Genomic DNA, 19,285 nt, shown 5'->3' with positions numbered 1-19,285 from the left:
TTACTTATTAGTATCTCAAATTTATAGTACAAATCCCCATTAAAAAAAAATAATACTGCACATTAAGGTGATTATTAGTTCCTATTATTTTCAACTTAGATAACACAAAACTAAGCCAGGCTCTGAGTATACTATATTCTGCAGCCATATAAAGATATGCCTCAAAGGTTTTTCTTTGCCCTCCAGACATCAAATATATGGTGTTTTTTTCTAGCACTTCTCCAGTTGGGTGTCCAATAATTAATTCAGTTCAATTTTGACACTACCTACCTGGGGTCAGTATCATATCCTACAAATTAAAGAGCTCAGTCCCACAAGACTGTCCTCATTTCAGATGCAAAATACAAATCCCAGGTATCCATACTTCTGACCTAGCCTGGGGTTCCCACAACCTACTCCCTCAGGTTTGATTAATTTGTAGAAAGACTCACAGAACTCAGGAAAACACTTTAATTACTATTACCAGTTTATAATCCTATATAATAAAAGCCTAATATGCTAAGTGTCCGGTCAACCAGTTGGCCATTCAACCAATCAAAGCATAATATGCTAATGATATGCTAAGGCCTCTCAACCACTCGCTATGACACGCACTGACCACCAGGAGGCAGACAGTTGACCAGTTGACCAGTCGCTATGACGTGCACTGACTACCAGGGGGCAGACGCTCCGACCGGTAGGTTAGCTTGCTGCTGGGGTCCAATCGATCTGGACTGAGCGAGATGGGCCAGACACGCCCTCCCGTAGTCCCTCTCTGCTAGCCAACCTCCCGTGTCCCTCCCCGGCCCCAATCGTGCACAGGTGGGCTCCCTTGACCTGGCCTGCACCCTCTCACAATCTGAGACCCCTCGGGGGATGTCAGAGAGCCGGTTTCGGCCCGATCCCTCAGGGTAGGCTGAGGGACCCCACTGGTGCATGAATTCGTGCACTGGGACTCTAGTCCTATCTAATAATAGATAAACATGGTAATTGACCATACCTCCGCTACACTTCCCATTGGCTAATCAGCAGGATATGCAAATTAACTGCCAACAAAGATGGCGGCCAGCAGCCACGCAGCTGAAGCGAGCAGGAGGCTTGCTTGCTCCAGTGATGGAGGAAGCCAAGGTTCCCCGCCTGCCGCGGCCCAGCTATGAGCTCCGGAAGCAACGTTTTAATTATAGAAGCTAAACAAACCCCAGATACCTGCTTTCAGCCAGCCGGGGCCTCAGAGCTTAGAGTGCCAGTGATGGCAACAGAGTTTCAATTATAGAAGCTAAACAAACTCAGATACCTGCTTTCAGCCAGCCACAGCCTCAGAGCTGGAACAGGCTCTCAGCTCCAGTGACAGCTATAGAAGGTAAATAAATCCCAGAATAAAAAGAAAAAAGAAAAAAAGGAGAGGCTGGGAGCTTCAGTCACCCGCCAGCCTGAAAACGGCCCTCAGCCCCTCACCCAGACTGGCCAGGCACCCCAGTGGGGACCCCCACCCTGAAGAGGGTGTGACCAGCTGCAAACAGCCATCAGCCCGTCATCCAGGCTGGCCAGGCACCCAAGCGGGACCCCCACCCTGATCCGGGACACCCTTCAGGGCAAACCAGCTGGCCCCCACCTGTGCACTAGGCCTCTATCCTATATAGTAAAAGGGTAATATGCAAACTGACCCTAACAGCAGAAAGACTGGGAATGACTGGTCACTATGACACACACTGACCACCAGGGGGCAGACGCTCAATGCAGGAGCTACCCTCTGGTGGTCAGGGCACTCACACATGGAGGAGCTCTGCTCAGCCACAAGCCAGGCTGATAGCTGCCAGTACGGCGGTGGTGGTGGGAGCCTCTCCTGCCTCCTCAGCAGCGCTAAGGATGTCCGACTGCAGCTTAGGTCTGCCCCCCGCTGGCAAGTGGACATCCCCCAAGGGGTCTCAGACTGCGAGAGGGCACAGGCGGGTCTGAGGGGCCCCCTCCCCCCGAGTGCACAAATTTTTGTGCACCGGGCCTCTAGTAAAAGATAAAACTCAAGAACAGCCAAATGAAAGTGATGCATAGGGTAAGATAAGTGGATAGGGGCATGGCATGCCCTCCCCATGAATGCCTCTCTTTCTAGCACTTCTAGGTGTTCACCAACCAGGAAGCTTTCAGAACCCTAATGTTTAGAGATTTTTATGGAGGCTTCATTACGTAAGCATGACTGATTAAATCACTGCCCACTGTGATTATCTGAATTTCTAGCCATTCTCTTCTTGGACAGAGTTCCTATGTGACAAAGGTTAAGTTCTCCCTGGAGGTTGGAATGTAAGACTGAAAGTTTTAAGTTTCTAATCAGGGTTTAGTCTTTCTGGAGAGCAGGCCCCATACTGAAACTAGGAGCCCCTCACCAAGGGTCATTTCATTAGCACACCAAAGATACTCTTCTCAATCAGGAGTTCCAAAGGTTTTAAAAGCTTTGTGCCAGACACTGGGACAAAGATCAAGTAACTTCTTATATCACAACCTAATTTCAGAATATTCCAGAGAGCTGTGATTATAGCTGTAACATTTAGAGTTATTTAGAGCATGCACTCAATAAATAGGTGAGGAAGGTTACATGGCATGCCTGATTCAAGCCTTCTGCATGCAAAAAGACTAGTAAAGACTAGTCAAAAAATCATTCATTCATCAATAATCCTTTATACTGTACAGACAGTCCTCGGGTTACGTTGGACTCAACATACATCGTTTCGTGGTTACGTTGCCATCTCCCATTTATTTATAAAAAAAAAAGTTCCGTCATTTCGACATATGTACATATGTGCTTTATGTTTTTTATTATTTATTTACCACAAGGTCAGGAATTGTTATCTTTCTTTTAAATTTTTTTTACTGTTTCACTTCATTACTGCTGTATATGTGCTCCATGTGAGTGACGTAGGTGCTTATATAGGTGGGTTCTGACTTACGGCGAAAATCATCGGAACGGATCTCCGACATAACCCAACGACCTGCTGTATTTGCCTTAACAATTGCAACCAAGTGAATTTATTCCATAATATGTAATTTATCTAGCATCATAGTGATACATCTGAAAATGGTAACTTGACAGGAGAAAATAGGGCAGGTACTAATTCAAAGAAAAAAAATTATCTGTGAAAAGATTCCATATGTATTTGGAACTGAAATCTTAATCTTTCACAAAGAACCTCAATTTTGTTTTATGAAATATTTTCCATCTTTTGGTGTCTTTATTATGAAAGTAATATAGGTATCTTAGAGATATTTTTATACTTACTATATAAAGCAGCATTGTTCAACAGAATTTTCTGCACTGATGGAAATGTTCTATATCTGTGCTGTCCAATTGGGTAGCCGCTAGCCACATGTGGCTACTGAGCACTTTTAAATATGGCTAGTGCACAGTTAGAGAAAAACAAGTATCACATGATCTCACTCATATGTAGCATCTAACGAACAAAATAAACTGATGTACAAAATAGATCCAGAGATACAGAAGCCTGTAACAGACTGTGGAATCTCAGAGAGAAGGCGGTGGAGGGTGGATAGATAGGAAGAAATCAACTAAAGAACTTGTATGCATATATGTATAACCCATGAACACAGACAATAGGTGTGAAGGCCTGGGGTGAGGGCGGGCTAGAAGAGGTCAATGGGAGAGAAAGGGGATGTATGTAATACTTTCAACAATAAAGATTTTTTTTAAAGAGAATGAATTTTTAAAAAATGTGGCTAGTGCAAACAAAGAATTAAATTTTAAATTTTATTTATTTTAATTAATTCAAATTTAAATAGTCATGTATAGCTAGTGGCTACCATATTGAATGCATAGATATGAGGTTCATCATCCCTTTTCTGGCTGTATAGTAATCTTCTGCATAAACTCTACAATTTATTCAATTAGTCCTCTATTGTCTCCAATCTTTTGCTATTATAAATCATAATGTAACGAATAACCTTGTACATAACAATTTCATATATGTAAATATATCAGTGAAGAATATACTACCAGAAGTGGAAGTATTAGGTTACAAGGTAAATGGATTAGTAATTTTGTTAAGATTGCCAAACTGTTCTCCATGGGGTCAGCACTCCAGCAATTTATGGATACCTGCTTCCAAAACCTCATCAATCATTGGCTCTTGATGCTTTTGAATTTCTGACAATCTAATAGGCTAATGGATATAAATTTATTTATAAATCTTTTAATGTTGGAAACATTTGTTACCAATTTTTCTCTATCACTGCTTTGATGAATATCCTCAAACATAAAAATCTTTGACCAAATTCCTGATTATTACCTTAGTATACATTCCTTTAAGAGGAATTACTAAAAAAAAAGAAAAAAGAAAAAAGAGGAATTACTAATTCAACAGAAATATACATTTAAAAATAAGTTTGTTTTTTTTTTAAAGATTTTTAAATAAATATTTTATTGATTTTTTACAGAGAGGAAGGGAGAGAGATAGAGAGTTAGAAACATCGATGAGAGAGAAATATCGATCAGCTGCCTCCTGCACATCTCCTACTGGGGATGTGCCCACAACCAAGGTACGTGCCCTTGACCGGAATCGAACCTGGGACCTTTCAGTCTGCAGGCCGACGCTCTATCCACTGAGCCAAACCGGTTTCGGGAAAAATAAGTTTTTATTAATAAAACTTTCAAAATACACATAAAAGTGTATTTTACTCATAGAGAAGACTTTGCTACTGTTATGAATCATAATGTAAATATATGATATGCAGGATGTGTTTTCATTGTTACAAACTGAACATAGTTAAAGCATAGTGATTAATCACAAAAACAATATGTAATTATATATGTGTTTTCTGATGGTCTTAGGCGACCCCTGTGAAAGGGTCGTTCAACCCCCAAAGGGGTCGCGACCCATAGGTTGAGAACCGCTGCTCTAGGACAGTGATGGCGAACCTTTTGAGCTTGGTGTGTCAGCATTTTGAAAAACCCTAACTTAACTCTGGTGCTGTGTCACATATAGAAATTTTTTGATATTTGCAACCATAGTAAAACAAAGATTTATATTTTTGATATTTATTTTATATATTTAAATGCCATTTACTAAAGAAAAATCAAGCAAAAAAATGAGTTCGCGTGTCACCTCTGACACACGTTTCATAGGTTCGCCATCACTGCTCTAGGATGACCCCAGACCCCCAACATAAAGCCTGCCTGAGAAAGCTTGAGGCTCACAGGAGAATTTACTGTTTCTTCTAGCCAACAACTGAAGATAAACCCCTGATTTTCCTTTCTTAGAGCATTTACTAAAAAGGGCTTAAAACTGTGAATCATTCCTACCTGCTTCTGAGAGGTGTATGTATTTCCTACAACTTGGGAATGTGTTTCTCAAGGACCTGAAAGCCATTCCTTTGAAAGGCAGTCATCAGGAAGGATAGGGCCTCTGTCTTCCAGTCTTTGTAGAAGGACAGAATCTTAACTCTGATAATTGCCAGCTAGCCTCAAGGGTACTCACACTCACCAACCCATTTGTAATTTTTCACTTGAGCCCCTACTCTTCCTCCCTCCTTCATACCCCTTAAAACACCAGTCACCTCAGTAGCATAAATTGGAATGGAGCTTAACTTTTTCCCCTATTGTCAGCAGGTACTACATAAAATGTTTTCACTGCTTTAACTAATGTCTTTATCTTTGTCAGGGTACCAAACTTCATGAATAACCAACATTTTGCCTATTTTATTTCACCTATTCTCCCCACCTCTTGCCCCATCTTGAAACATACAGGAGTTTTAAAGCAAATTCTAGACATTACATATTTCTTTTAACCTGAAATAATTCAGTATTGATTTCTAACAAATAAGACTTTTTAGAAATATATATTCTCCTTTCCCTGATTACCTTAAAATTTGTTTGAATCAGAATTCAAACAATCTCTACACACTGTATTTGATTCAGATGTATTTTATGTCTTTAACCTTCAAACAGTGCATCTTCATTTTATGACATTTGTTTGTCCAAGTTAAGTAAATTGTGTCATTTGTCCTATAGCTTTTCCTGCGTTCTGGAATTTGGCTGATGCCTTTATTGTGGTGTTGTCATTTAACTCATTCCTCTATCCCAGTGGTTAGCAAACTGTGGCTCGCGAGCCACATGCGGCTCTTTGGCCCCTTGAGTGTGGCTTTTCCTAAGCCTTAGGAGTACCCTAATTAAGTTAATAACAATGTACCTACCTATATAGTTTAAGTTTAAAAAATTTGGCTCTCAAAAGAAATTTCAATCGTTGTACTGTTGATATTTGGCTCTGTTGACTAATGAGTTTGCCGACCACTGCTCTATCCCTTCTATTCCTGGTAGATCAGTAGTCAGTTCTAGAAGCTTATTAGATTCAGGATCAATTTTGGTGGTGGTGGTGGCAGGGGGGTGTAGTAATTCAAAGGTGGTGCTATAAATTTCCTATTGAGTCAAATAAAGTGACAATGTCCGATTGTTCACTTTTAGTGATGTTAAGATTTGTAAGTAGGTTAGGGTGTTTTCAGCCAAATCCATTCATCTGAAAGCTCCTCACAAATCTTTCACTTAACAGGTCTGTCATTTACTCATGGTGGTGTCAGTCCCCAATGGGACTACTAATTTATGGTAAGTACAAAAATTGGAAGTTGGAAAAGTTTAAAAACTTGACAGTAATTTGCCACTGTCAGATTTTATTTATTATATTTTATGAGTATTGCTCCTCAATAAATTGGAAGTTTAAAATAAAACACCTGTTCTCACCACAGTTACAGAGTACTGTCCTAAGTCCACTGTTTCTTGGGGGAGTGTGGGTCCACATTGTTGAGATCAGTTTCTCTCTGTATGGTATCAATTGGTTCTTATGTTCCCATAAAATCTGCCCCAGCTAAACACTACGTGATCTACTGCGCATGTTACTTCATGATATTATTTTATATCTTAACTTTTTGAGAGAGATTATAAATAGCCCAGTATGAATACATGATCCAACAGATTTGCCTTTACTGAAATTAAAATGGCCATCTTTCCAACAAGAACTGAACAGAAGCCGAAACCGGTTTGGCTCAGTGGATAGAGCGTCAGCCTGCGGACTGAAAGGTCCCAGGTTCGATTCCGGTCAGGGGCATGTACCTGGGTTGTGGGCACATCCCCAGTGGATGTGCAGGAGGCGGCTGATCGATGTTTCTCTCTCATCGATGTTTCTAACTCTCTATCTCTCTCCCTTCCTCTCTGTGAAAAATCAATAAAATATATTTAAAAAAAAAAAAAAAAAAAAAAGAACTGAACAGAAAACAAATGTTTACTGCAGTCTTTAAGATGAATATAGTTTACATTCATTTCTTTTTTAAAAAATATTTTTTTATTGATGTTTAATTTATTTGGGTCTTGAGATTTAATTTATTTGGGTCTAGAATCTTAAATATCTACACTAATAAAAGAGAAACATGCAAATTGGTGTCACTCCGCTACCCTTCCCATTGGCTAATCAGGGCGATATGCAAATTAACTGCCAGCCAATATGGCGGCCGACAGCCAGGCAGCTGAGAACAGGATGCTTGGTTGACCCAGCGATAGAGGAAACCAAGGTTCCCGCCTGCAGCTGCGGGGCTCTAAGCTCCTGAAGCAACAGCTCCAAAAGATACAATGTTTCAATTATAGAAGCTAAAAGATGGCGGTTAATTTGCATACTCAGGCTCCAAGCAGTAGAGCGAAGCCAAACAGCCCTGAAGCCGCAGAGCAGGGAGGCCTCACTGCCCGGGGATCAGCAGAGCTGGGAGGCCTCTCGGGCCAGGATCAGCGGAGCCGAGAGGCCTCAGGGCCCCGGGATCAGCGGAGCCAAGAGGCCTCCCGGCCCCTGGGATCAGCGGAGCCAAGAGGCCTCAGGGCCCCGGGATCAGCGGAGCCGAGAGGCCTCCCGGTCCGGGATCAGCAGAGCCGAGAGGCCTCAGGGCCCCGGATCAGCGGAGCCGAGAGGCCTCAGGGCCCAGGGATCAGCGGAGCCGAGAGGCCTCCCGGCCCCCTGGATCAGCGGAGCCGAGAGGCCTCCCGGCCCCCTGGATCAGCAGAGCCGAGAGGCCTCAGGGCCCTGGGATCAGCAGAGCCGAGAGGCCTCCCGGCCCCCTGGATCAGCGGAGCCGAGAGGCCTCAGGGCCCCGGAATCAGAGGAGCTGAGAGGCCTCAGGGTCCTGGGATCAGCGGAGCCGAGAGGCCTCAGGGCCCTGGGATCAGAGGAGCTGTGAGGCCTCCTGGCCCCGGGATCAGCGGAGCCTGATGGAAGCCCTGTGTGTTTATGCACCCTGGGGGTGCAGAGGTCCTGTCCTAGGCAGAGGCCTATGGTGAAATTCCCGGCTCTGAGAAGCAGCCTGGGGGCTGGAAGGCGGCTGCTCTGACCTCAGTGCTGGAGAAGACCATTAAGCAGAAAACTAAAGAAACCGATTTTACATCATTTCCCAGGTGGAGAACAGTTGGCATGTAAGCCCCTGACCAGTGCCCAGCCTCTCCTCTGTCAGTCTATCTCACTCTTAGGTACCATGTTCTTTGTTCTGTCTTAACTGCAACTCATTTTTAAACTAGATTGCTTTTAAAAGAAGACTAAATAAAGTTTCCCTTAAGTTATTTAGGTGGTGCTGGGGCTGCTGGGGCTGCTGGGGCTTCTGGGGCCCTGATCAAAGACCCGCAGCCCCAAGCCCCACCATCAAGGTGCTGGGGCTGCTGGGGGTATCAGAGACACAAACCCGCAGGCCTGGCACCCAGCAGACCCAAGGCCTTCCTGGCAGTACTAAGGAGCAGCAAGCCGAGTGGTAGGAAGCAGCAAGCAGGTGGGCAGTAACGAGGGAGGGGTCCCGGACTGCAAGAGGGCACATGCTGGGCTAAGGGACCACCCATCCCCAGTGCACGAATTTCGTGCACCGGGCCTCTAGTGTTTAAATAAAGTAGCATTCTAGGACCCCTTTTAAACTGTCTCAGACTTCAGTTTCTTTTCATTTTTGTCTAGTCTTTCCAACTTGAGGGCAGCAGCGATAGTTATAGGTACTGATTTCCCAGTTTCAAATCTAATCCCCATATGGCCTGCTGTGTTACAGTTTCTATTCTTGAACACCTATTTTACTTATATGTGTGTGTATGTAAATACATGGAGGTTAGGAATGTGTGTGTTTTCTTTAAAAAAAAAATAAGCTCTTTTGGGTGTTTATGTGCACGTGTTATAAAAAGTCAAATGGCTTAAATTCAAACCTGGGTCTTCTAGCAGTGGGGCAAGAGCCCACTTTCACCATGTATATTAGCCAAAGCTATACACCTGGTGTATCTCTAATGCAGGGGTCCTCAAACTTTTTAAACAGGGGGCCAGCTCACTGTCCCTCAGACCGTTGGAGGGCCGGACTATAGTTTAAAAAAAAAACTATGAACAAATTCCTATGCACACTGCACATATCTTATTTTGAAGTAAAAACACAAAACGGGAACAAATACAATATTTGTATTTGCATGTGGCCCACGGGCTGTAGTTTGAGGACCCCTGCTCTAATGAATTCCACTACTTAAGCTGGCTGTGTGTTCCTAAAAAATTACTCAACTAAGAAAAAGAATTAAGCCAGGTTTCCTAACAACACAAAAGTAGGTATTTTTGTAAAAATTATCATTAAAATAACTTTTTAAAAAGTCTTTCTTATTTTTAGAGAGAGAGGAAGGGAGAGGGGAGAAAGAGAGAAACATTGATGTGAGAGCAGAACATCGATTAGCTGCCTCCTGCATGCCACCTACTGATCGAACCTGAAACCCTTCAGTGCATGGGACAATGCCCAACCACCTGAGCCACACTGGCCAGGGATAAATTTGTTTTTATATATACCTATGTTATAGTTCACTTATATGGAGTAGAAATTAAATTAAACTTAGGAATAAAATTTTAAAAGCCAGTTTCCTGTCAGATCTAAGATTTTCACTCTGGTTTTCCATTGACAAATTATATGACATTGAGCAACTCAGTTAGGGCCAAGAACCGCTGTCTTAAGTTATTCACCATTTAGTGCCAGTTTGCCTATGTGACCACTGACCTACTAGACTCCAGAGGCTTAACTAATAAAAGCAAAACAAATAATAAACTCATGATCTGCAGAGGAAATACAAAATAATTCTTTAAACATAATTCTGGTCAAGAATAAAATGTGGCCTTAAAATTCGTAATGGTTAAGGAAGAATATCCTGAGCCTAATTAGACACATCCCTTCATATGAAAAGATCTCAGTCAAGCTACGTTTGAAACAAGAAGACAATCAGTTGGGGAAAGATCCTATAAAGTTAACTGATTATAGAGAGAAGGGGAGGCTCAAAAACAATTTGCCTTTGTCTTTTCTACCTATAACTATCGCTGCTGCCCTCAAGTTGGAAAGACCAGATAAAAATCAAAAGAAATAAAAAATAGAAAAATACTGCCCTGATTTTTAATTTTTTTTTAAGGGAACCTTCCAGCCCTGGCCGGTTTGGATCAGCGGTTAGAGCCTCAGCCTGCAAACAGAGGAGTTGCTGGTTTGTCCCAGCCCCTGCCAGGGCACGTGGGGAAGGCAACCAATTGATGTGTCTCACATTGATGTTTCTCTCTCTCCCCCTCCACTCTCTCCCTTCCCCTCTTTTTTATTTTTTTTATTTTTTTTTTTTTAAAAAAATATATATATATATTGATTTTAGGGAGAGAGAGAGAAACATCAATGTGAGAGAGAGACATTGATGAGTTGCCTCCCACATCGATGCAGGAGGCAGCCAATTGATGCTTCACTCTCACATTGATGTTTCTCTCTCTCCCTCCCCCTTCCTCTCTTTAAAAATTAATAAAAATATTTTTTTAAAAATTTCAGATGATTTGGACTTCCAAACTATAGAAAAATTAATTTAGAACCTTAAAAAAAACAACACAGTAAAATAAAGATTAGATCTCTTCCCATCACATTAGGTATCCTGGCTTCATTCATAACATTATCTATACTTTACTAGTAAATACATACTTAATTCTCTGCTTAGAATGTAAGCTCCTTGAGATCATTGAGTTCTCATTGTTTCCATAACACCTGCTACATATTTTTGTAGTATTTGTACTCTTTTTTTAAAAAAATATGTTTTATTGATTTCCTGCAGAGAGGAAGGGAGAGGGATAGAGAGTTAGAAACATCAATGAGAGAGAAACATTGATCAGCCGCCTGCTGCACGCCCCTAACTGGGGATGTGCCCGCAACCAAGGTACATGCCCTTGACCGGAATTGAACCCGGGACCCTTGAGCCCGGAGGCCGACGCTTTATCCATTGAGACCAACTGGTTCTGGACCCCTCTTTTTTTAAAAAAAAAATCAATGGAAAAAATAACTCAAGCCCTAGCTGGTTTGGCTCGGTGGATAGAGTGTCAGCCTATGAACTGAGGGGTCCCAGGTTCAATTTCGGTCAAGGGTACATGCCCGGGTTGTGGGCTCGATCCCCAGTGGGGGGACGTGCAGGAGACAACCGATCAATGATTCTCTCATCAGTGATGTTTCTATCTCTTTCTCCTTCTTCCTTCCTCTCTGAAATCAATAAAAATATATTTTTAAAAAAATAACCTCAGGTGAGGATTTAAAAAAATAATAAAGGGAACAATCCAGAAAGTACAGAAATGGTAAGATTACTATTGATCCCTAAACAATTCTAAAAGAGAGAATCAGGCCATGTGACTTTTAAATACTTATGATTTAAAAAGCCAACATGGACTAGTTCACAAAAAAAAAAGTGCAAATAAACCTAATCATACTTTTTGATAAGGGTTGATAAAGTTTGATAATAATATAGAATGCTACAGCAGTGAATCCTGATTTCTCATAGTCTTATGAGTAAGAAAGAGAAACATAGGCAGGACAATGGTAGAGGTAAATAAATTCACAACTGGTTGAACAGTTCTTTATGAAGAGTAATAAAAAGAGGTCTCTAGCAGTGAGCTTCAATAAAGACTAGAAAGCTTATTTAAATATTTGTGCAAGATGAAAAGCTAGTAAGAAAATATAACAGATAAGAGCAGGGGTCCTCAAACTTTTTAAACAGGGGGCCAGTTCACTGTCCCTCAGACCGTTGAAGGGCCGGACTATAGTTAACAAAAAAAAAACAATGAACAAATTCCTATGCACACTGCACATATCTTATTTTTGAAGTAAAAACGGGAACAAATACAATATTTGTATTTGCATGTGGCCCGCGGGCCGTAGTTTGAGGACCCCTGGATAAGAGTTTCAAAATTCGAAAGGATTATGATAAGCTAGGATAATAGGACACTTAAGAATGAACCAACTCCTGCATTTAAGCTTAAAATATAATTATCTAAATATAAGATGGGGAACAGTTTGTCTGGAGGCAATTTATATAAAAACAATCTATTTTAGTGATTTAGAGTGATTTACCTTTTTTTAAAAGGTAATAGAACTTTATGCTGTATATAAGAAAGTCAGAATTCAGCTACTGAAATGGCCAATTAAAGTGTTTTAAAACTGTGAACTTAGCTTTCTCTGAGAGTTTTTGATGAGCCTTTAGACTCAAACTGCAATGACATCTCTAATATTTGTAAATGCAAATCATATGCAATAGTATCAATCTACAACTCTCATAAACACTGAAAAGAAAAAAAGAATTCTGTATTGACAACTTTTTTTTGTTACTTTACTATGTAGCTGAAAGGGCAATCAACTTAATAACTTACTTTCTAAAGACACTTTTTGGTTTTTTGAAATTCTGTTCCCTACGCTAGCACAAAACGTTTTCAGAAACTTCCCTTTAACTAGTACTTGAAAGTTTTAATACAGGCATTACCTACTAAAAATAAAGACTAAATGTCAGAGTGTCAGATTTCCTCTTATACAATTCTACTGAGGAATTCTGCTGAGGAATCTATACTGAAATTAGTGGTTAAAGAAGAAAAGGTCAGCCAGGCTAATGTGGTTCAGTGGTTGAGCATCAACCCATGCACCAAGAAATTGCCAGTTTGATTTCCAGTCAAGGCACATGCTCCGGTTAAGGGCTTGATCCCCAGTGGGGGCCATGCAGGAGGCAGCTGACCAATGTTCTCTCTCATCAGTGTTTTTTTTTCTCTCTCTCTGCCTCTTCCTTCTTCTCTCTAAAAATCAATAAAAACATTTTAAAAAAAGAAAAGGTCAGAAAAATGTAGCCTAGTCTTATAAAATTTCTGATACTAATTTAGCGCTATTATGCATTTTAAAAACTGAACTGATACTGAAAGAAACAATTTTTACCCTTTTTAATATTCCACTTTAAAAGAAATCATCCAGGAAAAATAATTTTCTAGTTAAAAAAAAAAACCAGCCAGTTTGGTAGATTTCAATCTAATAATATACAAAGACATCCTAAGCTAAATTTTATTAAAAGACTTGATTATCTAAGGATATTAAAAGTAAATAACCTATTAAGGGACTCATGAAATTTTATCCTACCTAAAATACTAAAATTTACAACTTTTAATGCTTTTAGTGGGAATCTTTTTTCATATATTCTATCTACTCTTCTGTAAAATGAATAGCAAGAGTAAACCTCTTTCTGGGAGCAAAACTATTAACAACAAGATTAAATTAAATGGATATACATACAGAACTGTACTGTCTTCTGGAACAAAGTCTTCATATGATGTAGATGGCAATGAACCTGATTTGTTTTCCTGTTCATTCTCGGTCAAAGATTTATGATCTACATTAAAAAAATATATATAAACATGAGTAACAAGTACACCAATTTAAAAATCATTCACAATAATATCTAAGTAATATCTTTATTAACTAGAGATATACTGAGCCTTTAAATCTGCAAACATATTAAGGTATCAAGATTAAGCCAAAAAGTTAAGTGTGAATATTTTTAAAAACATCAAGAAAATAAGATAGGATGAAATAAAAGATAGGATAAAAGAGATTTCTAATGCAGAAAACTCTAGTTTGGCCTGAACTTTATTTGAATTTTAATCAACCTTTAAGGTGAACATCAAGTATCCCTACTTTTGTTTGTATTATATAGAAAAATAACATAAGGCTTTATAAATAGGCTACAAATAAAGAAGTTTATGTATCTTTTCTTTTCTCATTGTTTTACTATTACCTATTTTATAGGGGGAATTGAGTAGGATATTTGGATACCTCTTTTTGTCTTTCCATTTGTTTTTTTATATTTCTCTTAGTCTCTCCTGTATCTTTCTGCACTTAATTTTGTTTATTGTCTCTTTCTTTTTCTACTCATCTATTCTTACTCTGTAACATGATTATAATATAGACATAACTGTGTATTTAATTAAATAAATTAGTTTTCTGGTTCTTATTGTGAAAAATGATATGTGGAATATTCTATAAGTTTGGTTTAAAGAGGTGTTTTGTTTTTTTTTAATGCACTTTTTCCTAGACAATGATGAACCTTAAGAAAAAATGATTTCTCATCCTGCCTTGGATTATTAGCTTACCCTGTCCTTTAGTGCAAACCAGTCTTATAAAAAAGAAAAAAAAAAATTTAAGTCAATAAAAGATTAAGTTATAATCCAAGGCCACTCCTTGGCCTATTGAAAAACAAAGATCCCTCTTTAATTATCTAGGTAAAGAAAGAAAGTTTAAAATCTGATAGTTGCAGTGAGTTATAATAACTGACTGAAAATAAATAAATTTTACAAATTAAGAATTTCTGATTTTAACAGAAAACTTCTTTGCATGAATTAGTGTAAACCCATACTAACAAATATGAATAGACAAATGTATATAAGCATAGTTAGAAATAAGATTTACTGAAAAACATGGAGGTTTAAAATTAATCATTAGTTAAGGGGTAAAGGGGAAATAATAATTTATCTCAAAAAAATATCTAATCCTTTGTAATGGGGACCCAGCAAATATTTACAGCTTATTAAACACAAGCAAAAAAAATAAAGGTAATTTTTAGTGATTTGTGGAGCATAGGCTGGGTCTGGGATGGCTTGTTTTGACCTCAACACCAAATCATTTTGTTTCTCCCATCTCAGTTTGTTTGTTTGTTTGTTTGTTTATTTATTTATTTATTTATTTATTTATATTTTTAAAATATATTTTTACTGATATCAGAGAGGAAGGGAGAGGAAGTGAGAGGTAGAAACATCAATAATGAGAGAATCATTGATCTGCCTCCTGCACGCCCCCGACTGGGGATCAATTTTGTCTGGAATCAAACCTGGGACCCTTCAGTCCATAGGCCGACGCTCTATCCACTGGGCCAAACCAGCCAGGGCCCAGTCTCAGTATTTTTTAAAATACTAACATGAAATTTTATTACTAGAAAGTTGTTAATCCTTTTATTACCATATATAACAAATCTATGGCCAACATCGTACTCAATGGGCAAAAACTAAAAACACTTTCCCTAAAAACAGGAACACACAGGGTTGTCTGCTTTCATCGCTTTTATTCAACATAGTACTGGAAGTCCTAGCCACAGCAATCAGACAAGAAGAAAAAAAGGCATCCAAATTGGAAAGAAGGATGTAAAATAGTCATTATTCGCAGATGACATGATATACATAGAAAACCCTAAAGACTCCACCAAAAAGTACTTTTTTTGCAATGCAGGATACAAATTTATACCTAGAATTTGTTGGCATTTTTATACACCAATAATGAACTCTCAGAAAGAGAAACGAAAAAAAAAAAAATCCCATTTACCAGGGTAACAAAAAAATTAAGATACTTAGGAATAAACTCAACCAAGGAGGTAAAAGACTTGTACTCAGACAATTACAGAATGTTGAAAAAAAAGATACAAGAAGATATAAACAGGTGGAAGAATATACCATGTTCAAGGACTGGTAGAATTAGTATCATTAAAATTTGCATGCTACCCAAACAATCTATAGATTCAATGCAATCCTTATTAAAATACCAACGGCATGTTTCATAGATCTAGAACAAACACTCCAATTTATATGGAACCAAAAAAAGACCCTCAATAGCTGAAGCAATTTCTTGAGAAAAAATAACAAAGTTGGAGGGATCACAATACCAGATAACAAGCTATACTATACAGCCACTGTAATCAAAACAACCTGATACTGGCACAAGAACAGGCATATAGATCAATGGAACGGAACAGAACCAGAAATCAACCCAAGCCATTATGCTCAATTAATATTTGGTAAAGGAGGGAGGCAAGAAAATACACTGGAGTAAAGATAGTCTCTTCAATTAATGGTGTTAGGATAACTGGACAGATACATGCAAAAAAAAAAAAGTGAAACTAGACCACCAACTTACACCATACACAAGAATAAACTCAAAACAGAAAAAAGATGTAAATGTGAGTCGTGAAACTGTAAAAATCCTTGTAGAAAAAATAGGAAGCAAAATATAAGACATTGCACGTAGCAAAATTTTCACTGATATAAAGCCTAGGCCCTAGGGCAAGAGAAACAAAGGGAAAAATAAACAAATGGGACTACATAAAAATAAAAAGCTTCTGCACAGCAAAAGAAATCAGCATCAAAATGAAAAGGGAACCCACTGTATGAGAACATATTTGCCACTGATACATAGATCTGATAAGGGGCTAATATCTAAAATGCCTGATTGATGTGGGCCAGTGGTTGAGCAACGAACCTATGAACCAGGAGGTCCTGGTCAGGGCACAGGCCCGGGTTTTGGGCTTGATCCCCAGTAGGGAGTGTGCAGGAGGCAGCTGATCAATGATTCTCTCTCATCATTGATGTTTCTATCTCTCTCTCCTTCTCCCTTCCTCTCTGAAATCAATAAAAATACATATTATAAAATAAAACAAACAAAAAATATAAAGTACTCATGCAACTCAACGAGAGGAAGAAAAACCCAAACGAAAAAAATGTGCAGAAGACCTAAAATGACACTTATTTCTCCAATAAGGACATACAAATGGCCAAGGGATACATGAAAAAAATGCTCAATGTCACTAATCATGAGAGAGATGCAAATTAAAACAACGAGGTACCACCTCACATCTGCCAGAATGACTACCATTAACAAATCAACAAACAAGTACTGGTGAGGATGTGGAGAAAAGAAACCCTTAGTACACTGCTGGTGGAAATGTAGACTGGTACAGCCACGATGGAAAATAGTGTGTGTTTCCTCAAAAAATTAAATATGGAACTGCCGTGTGACCCAGTGATCCCACTTCTAGGAATATAGCCTAAGAAGCTGGAAACACCCATTAGAAAGAATATATGCACCCCTATGTTCATAGCAAATTTATTTACAAAATCTAAGATCTGGAAATTGCTCAAGTGCCCATCAGTAGACGAATGGATAAAAATATAGTGGTACATTTACACAATGGAATACTATGCAGCTGTAAAAGAAGAAGGATCTTTTACCCTTTGAGACAGCATGGAGGGACCTGAGAGGATTACGCTAAGTGAGATAAGTCAGTCAGAGAAAGACAAGTTTCACATGATCTCACTTATTTTTTTTAAATGTATTCTATTGATTTTTTTACAGAGAGGAAGGGAGAGGGATAGAGAGCTAGAAACATCGATGAGAGAGAAATATTGATCAGCTATCTCCTGCACACCCCCTTACTGGGGATGTGCCTGCAACCAAGGTACATGCCCTTGAATGGAATCGAACCTGGGACCCTTCAGTCCGGAGGCCGATGATCTATCCACCGAGCCAAACCAATTAGGGCCACATGATCTCACTTATATGTGAAATCTAATGAACAAAATAAACTGACAAACAAAATATATCCAGAGACATTGAAGCATGCAACACACTGAGGATCTTTAGAGGAAAGGGAGAAATCAACCAAAGAAATCATATACATACTAGAGGCCTGTTGCACGAAAAGATTCGTGCAATGGGCTTTCCCTTCCCCTGGCTGCCGGTACCGGTTTTCCTCTGGCATCCGGGACCCAGGCCTTCGCTCCAGCCGGAGCTGCCTTCAAGCCTTCGCTGCCCCGCCCGGCTGCCCTGGGCTGGGTCGCACACGGGATGCCCGGGTGGGCGGGCGCATTGCTGCTGCACTGCCCAGCCGCCCCGGATGGGGTCGCACACAGATGCCCGCCGCCCCGGGTCGCAGATAGCAGGCCCGGATGGCGGTGGGGCAGGCAGGATGGCGCTCACCCACCCTGCCTGCAGTATGTAAATTAGCCGCCATCTTTGTTGGTGGTTAATTTGCATATCACACTGATTAGCCAATGGGAGGCATAGTGAAGGTACGGTCAATTACCATGTTTGTCTATTATTAGATAGGAGGATATGCATAACCCATGGACACAGACAACAGTGGGGTGAAGGCCTGGGGAGGGGTCAGGAGTGGGGAAGAGGGGAGTCAATAGAGAAAAGGAATGGGGACATCTGTAACAATAAAGATAAATTTAAAAAAAATTTTTAAATGTCAATTATATAACTCCCCACTTACTTAAAAACATTGCTCTACCACTGGCAAACACATACTTTTATATTAATAAGTTTATTTTAATAAGTTCATTGCAACTCAGATAAACTACTAAAAATATTAAATTACAATATTCAGCATCTCTACTGACAAAATTACTACTTTAAAAGAACCAAAACAAAACCCCAACTTAACTTCTTTTGTAATTAATCCCCACCCAAGAATATGCTATTTTTTTAAACTGATTTTAGAGAGAGAGGAAGAGAGACAGAGTGAGATGAAGGAAAGGAGACAGAGAGAGAGAGAGAGAGAGAGAGAGAGAGAGAGAAAGAGAGAAACATCAATTGGTTGCCTCCCATACACAACCTGACCAGGGATTGAACCCACAATCTAGGTATGCACCCTGACCAGCAATGGAACCCACAACCTTTTGGTGTATGAAATGACGCTCCAGCCAACTGAGCCACCAGGGCCACTTACTTTCTTTTAGTGGGAAATATATTGTCTCCGAAATAAAAAAAGAATTGTTTAAATTTAGTTATCTAACCACCTCCTGTATTTAAAAGCTTTTCTTCAAAACTACTATTTAAAAAAAAAAAAAACAACACAAAAAAAAACGAAAAGAAAAAAAAAAAAGAAAACTACTATAATCCTTTAAGGGTGTGCTGATTCCAAGTGCAACTGAAGGATACTGCGAAAGGCTGTTTTCAGACAGAATCTAATATTATTATAAAAATATATGTTAGCTACCGAAATTGAGAATACTTTTGAGCAACAAAAGATTTCTTTAAAATATATTGATGATGCTAGGCTATATTTTCAGAGATTTAAAACCTTAAGGCTCCAAATTACAGCAGTTAAAATTATAATTTATTGATAATATTTAGTAGTAACTCACATCTAATAAATGTGCTTCCCAAACACTTTAGTAAATCAGGGATA

At 39.3% G+C, this 19,285-nt stretch overlaps 1 protein-coding gene across 4 annotated transcripts in view; it reads right to left on the bottom strand.

Moving 5' to 3' along the window:
- The window catches only part of SETDB2 (SET domain bifurcated histone lysine methyltransferase 2), a 107,141-nt gene that overhangs the window by 72,265 nt on the left and 15,591 nt on the right, over positions 1–19,285 (bottom strand). For all 4 annotated transcript variants that reach the window (XM_070409079.1, XM_070409078.1, XM_070409080.1 and 1 more), the window contains one exon: positions 13,564–13,660. In XM_070409079.1, coding sequence (XP_070265180.1) covers positions 13,564–13,660 — 97 coding nt within the window. The remainder of the gene's footprint in view (positions 1–13,563; positions 13,661–19,285) is intronic.

The sequence above is a fragment of the Myotis yumanensis genome, unplaced genomic scaffold (assembly GCF_028538775.1).
Source record: "Myotis yumanensis isolate MYYU_CA2020_CCGP unplaced genomic scaffold, mMyoYum1.0.hap1 SCAF_3, whole genome shotgun sequence".
NCBI lineage: Eukaryota > Metazoa > Chordata > Mammalia > Chiroptera > Vespertilionidae > Myotis > Myotis yumanensis.
The sequence above is the reverse complement of the archived record's forward strand: the minus strand, read 5'-3'. Positions and strand labels throughout refer to the sequence as shown.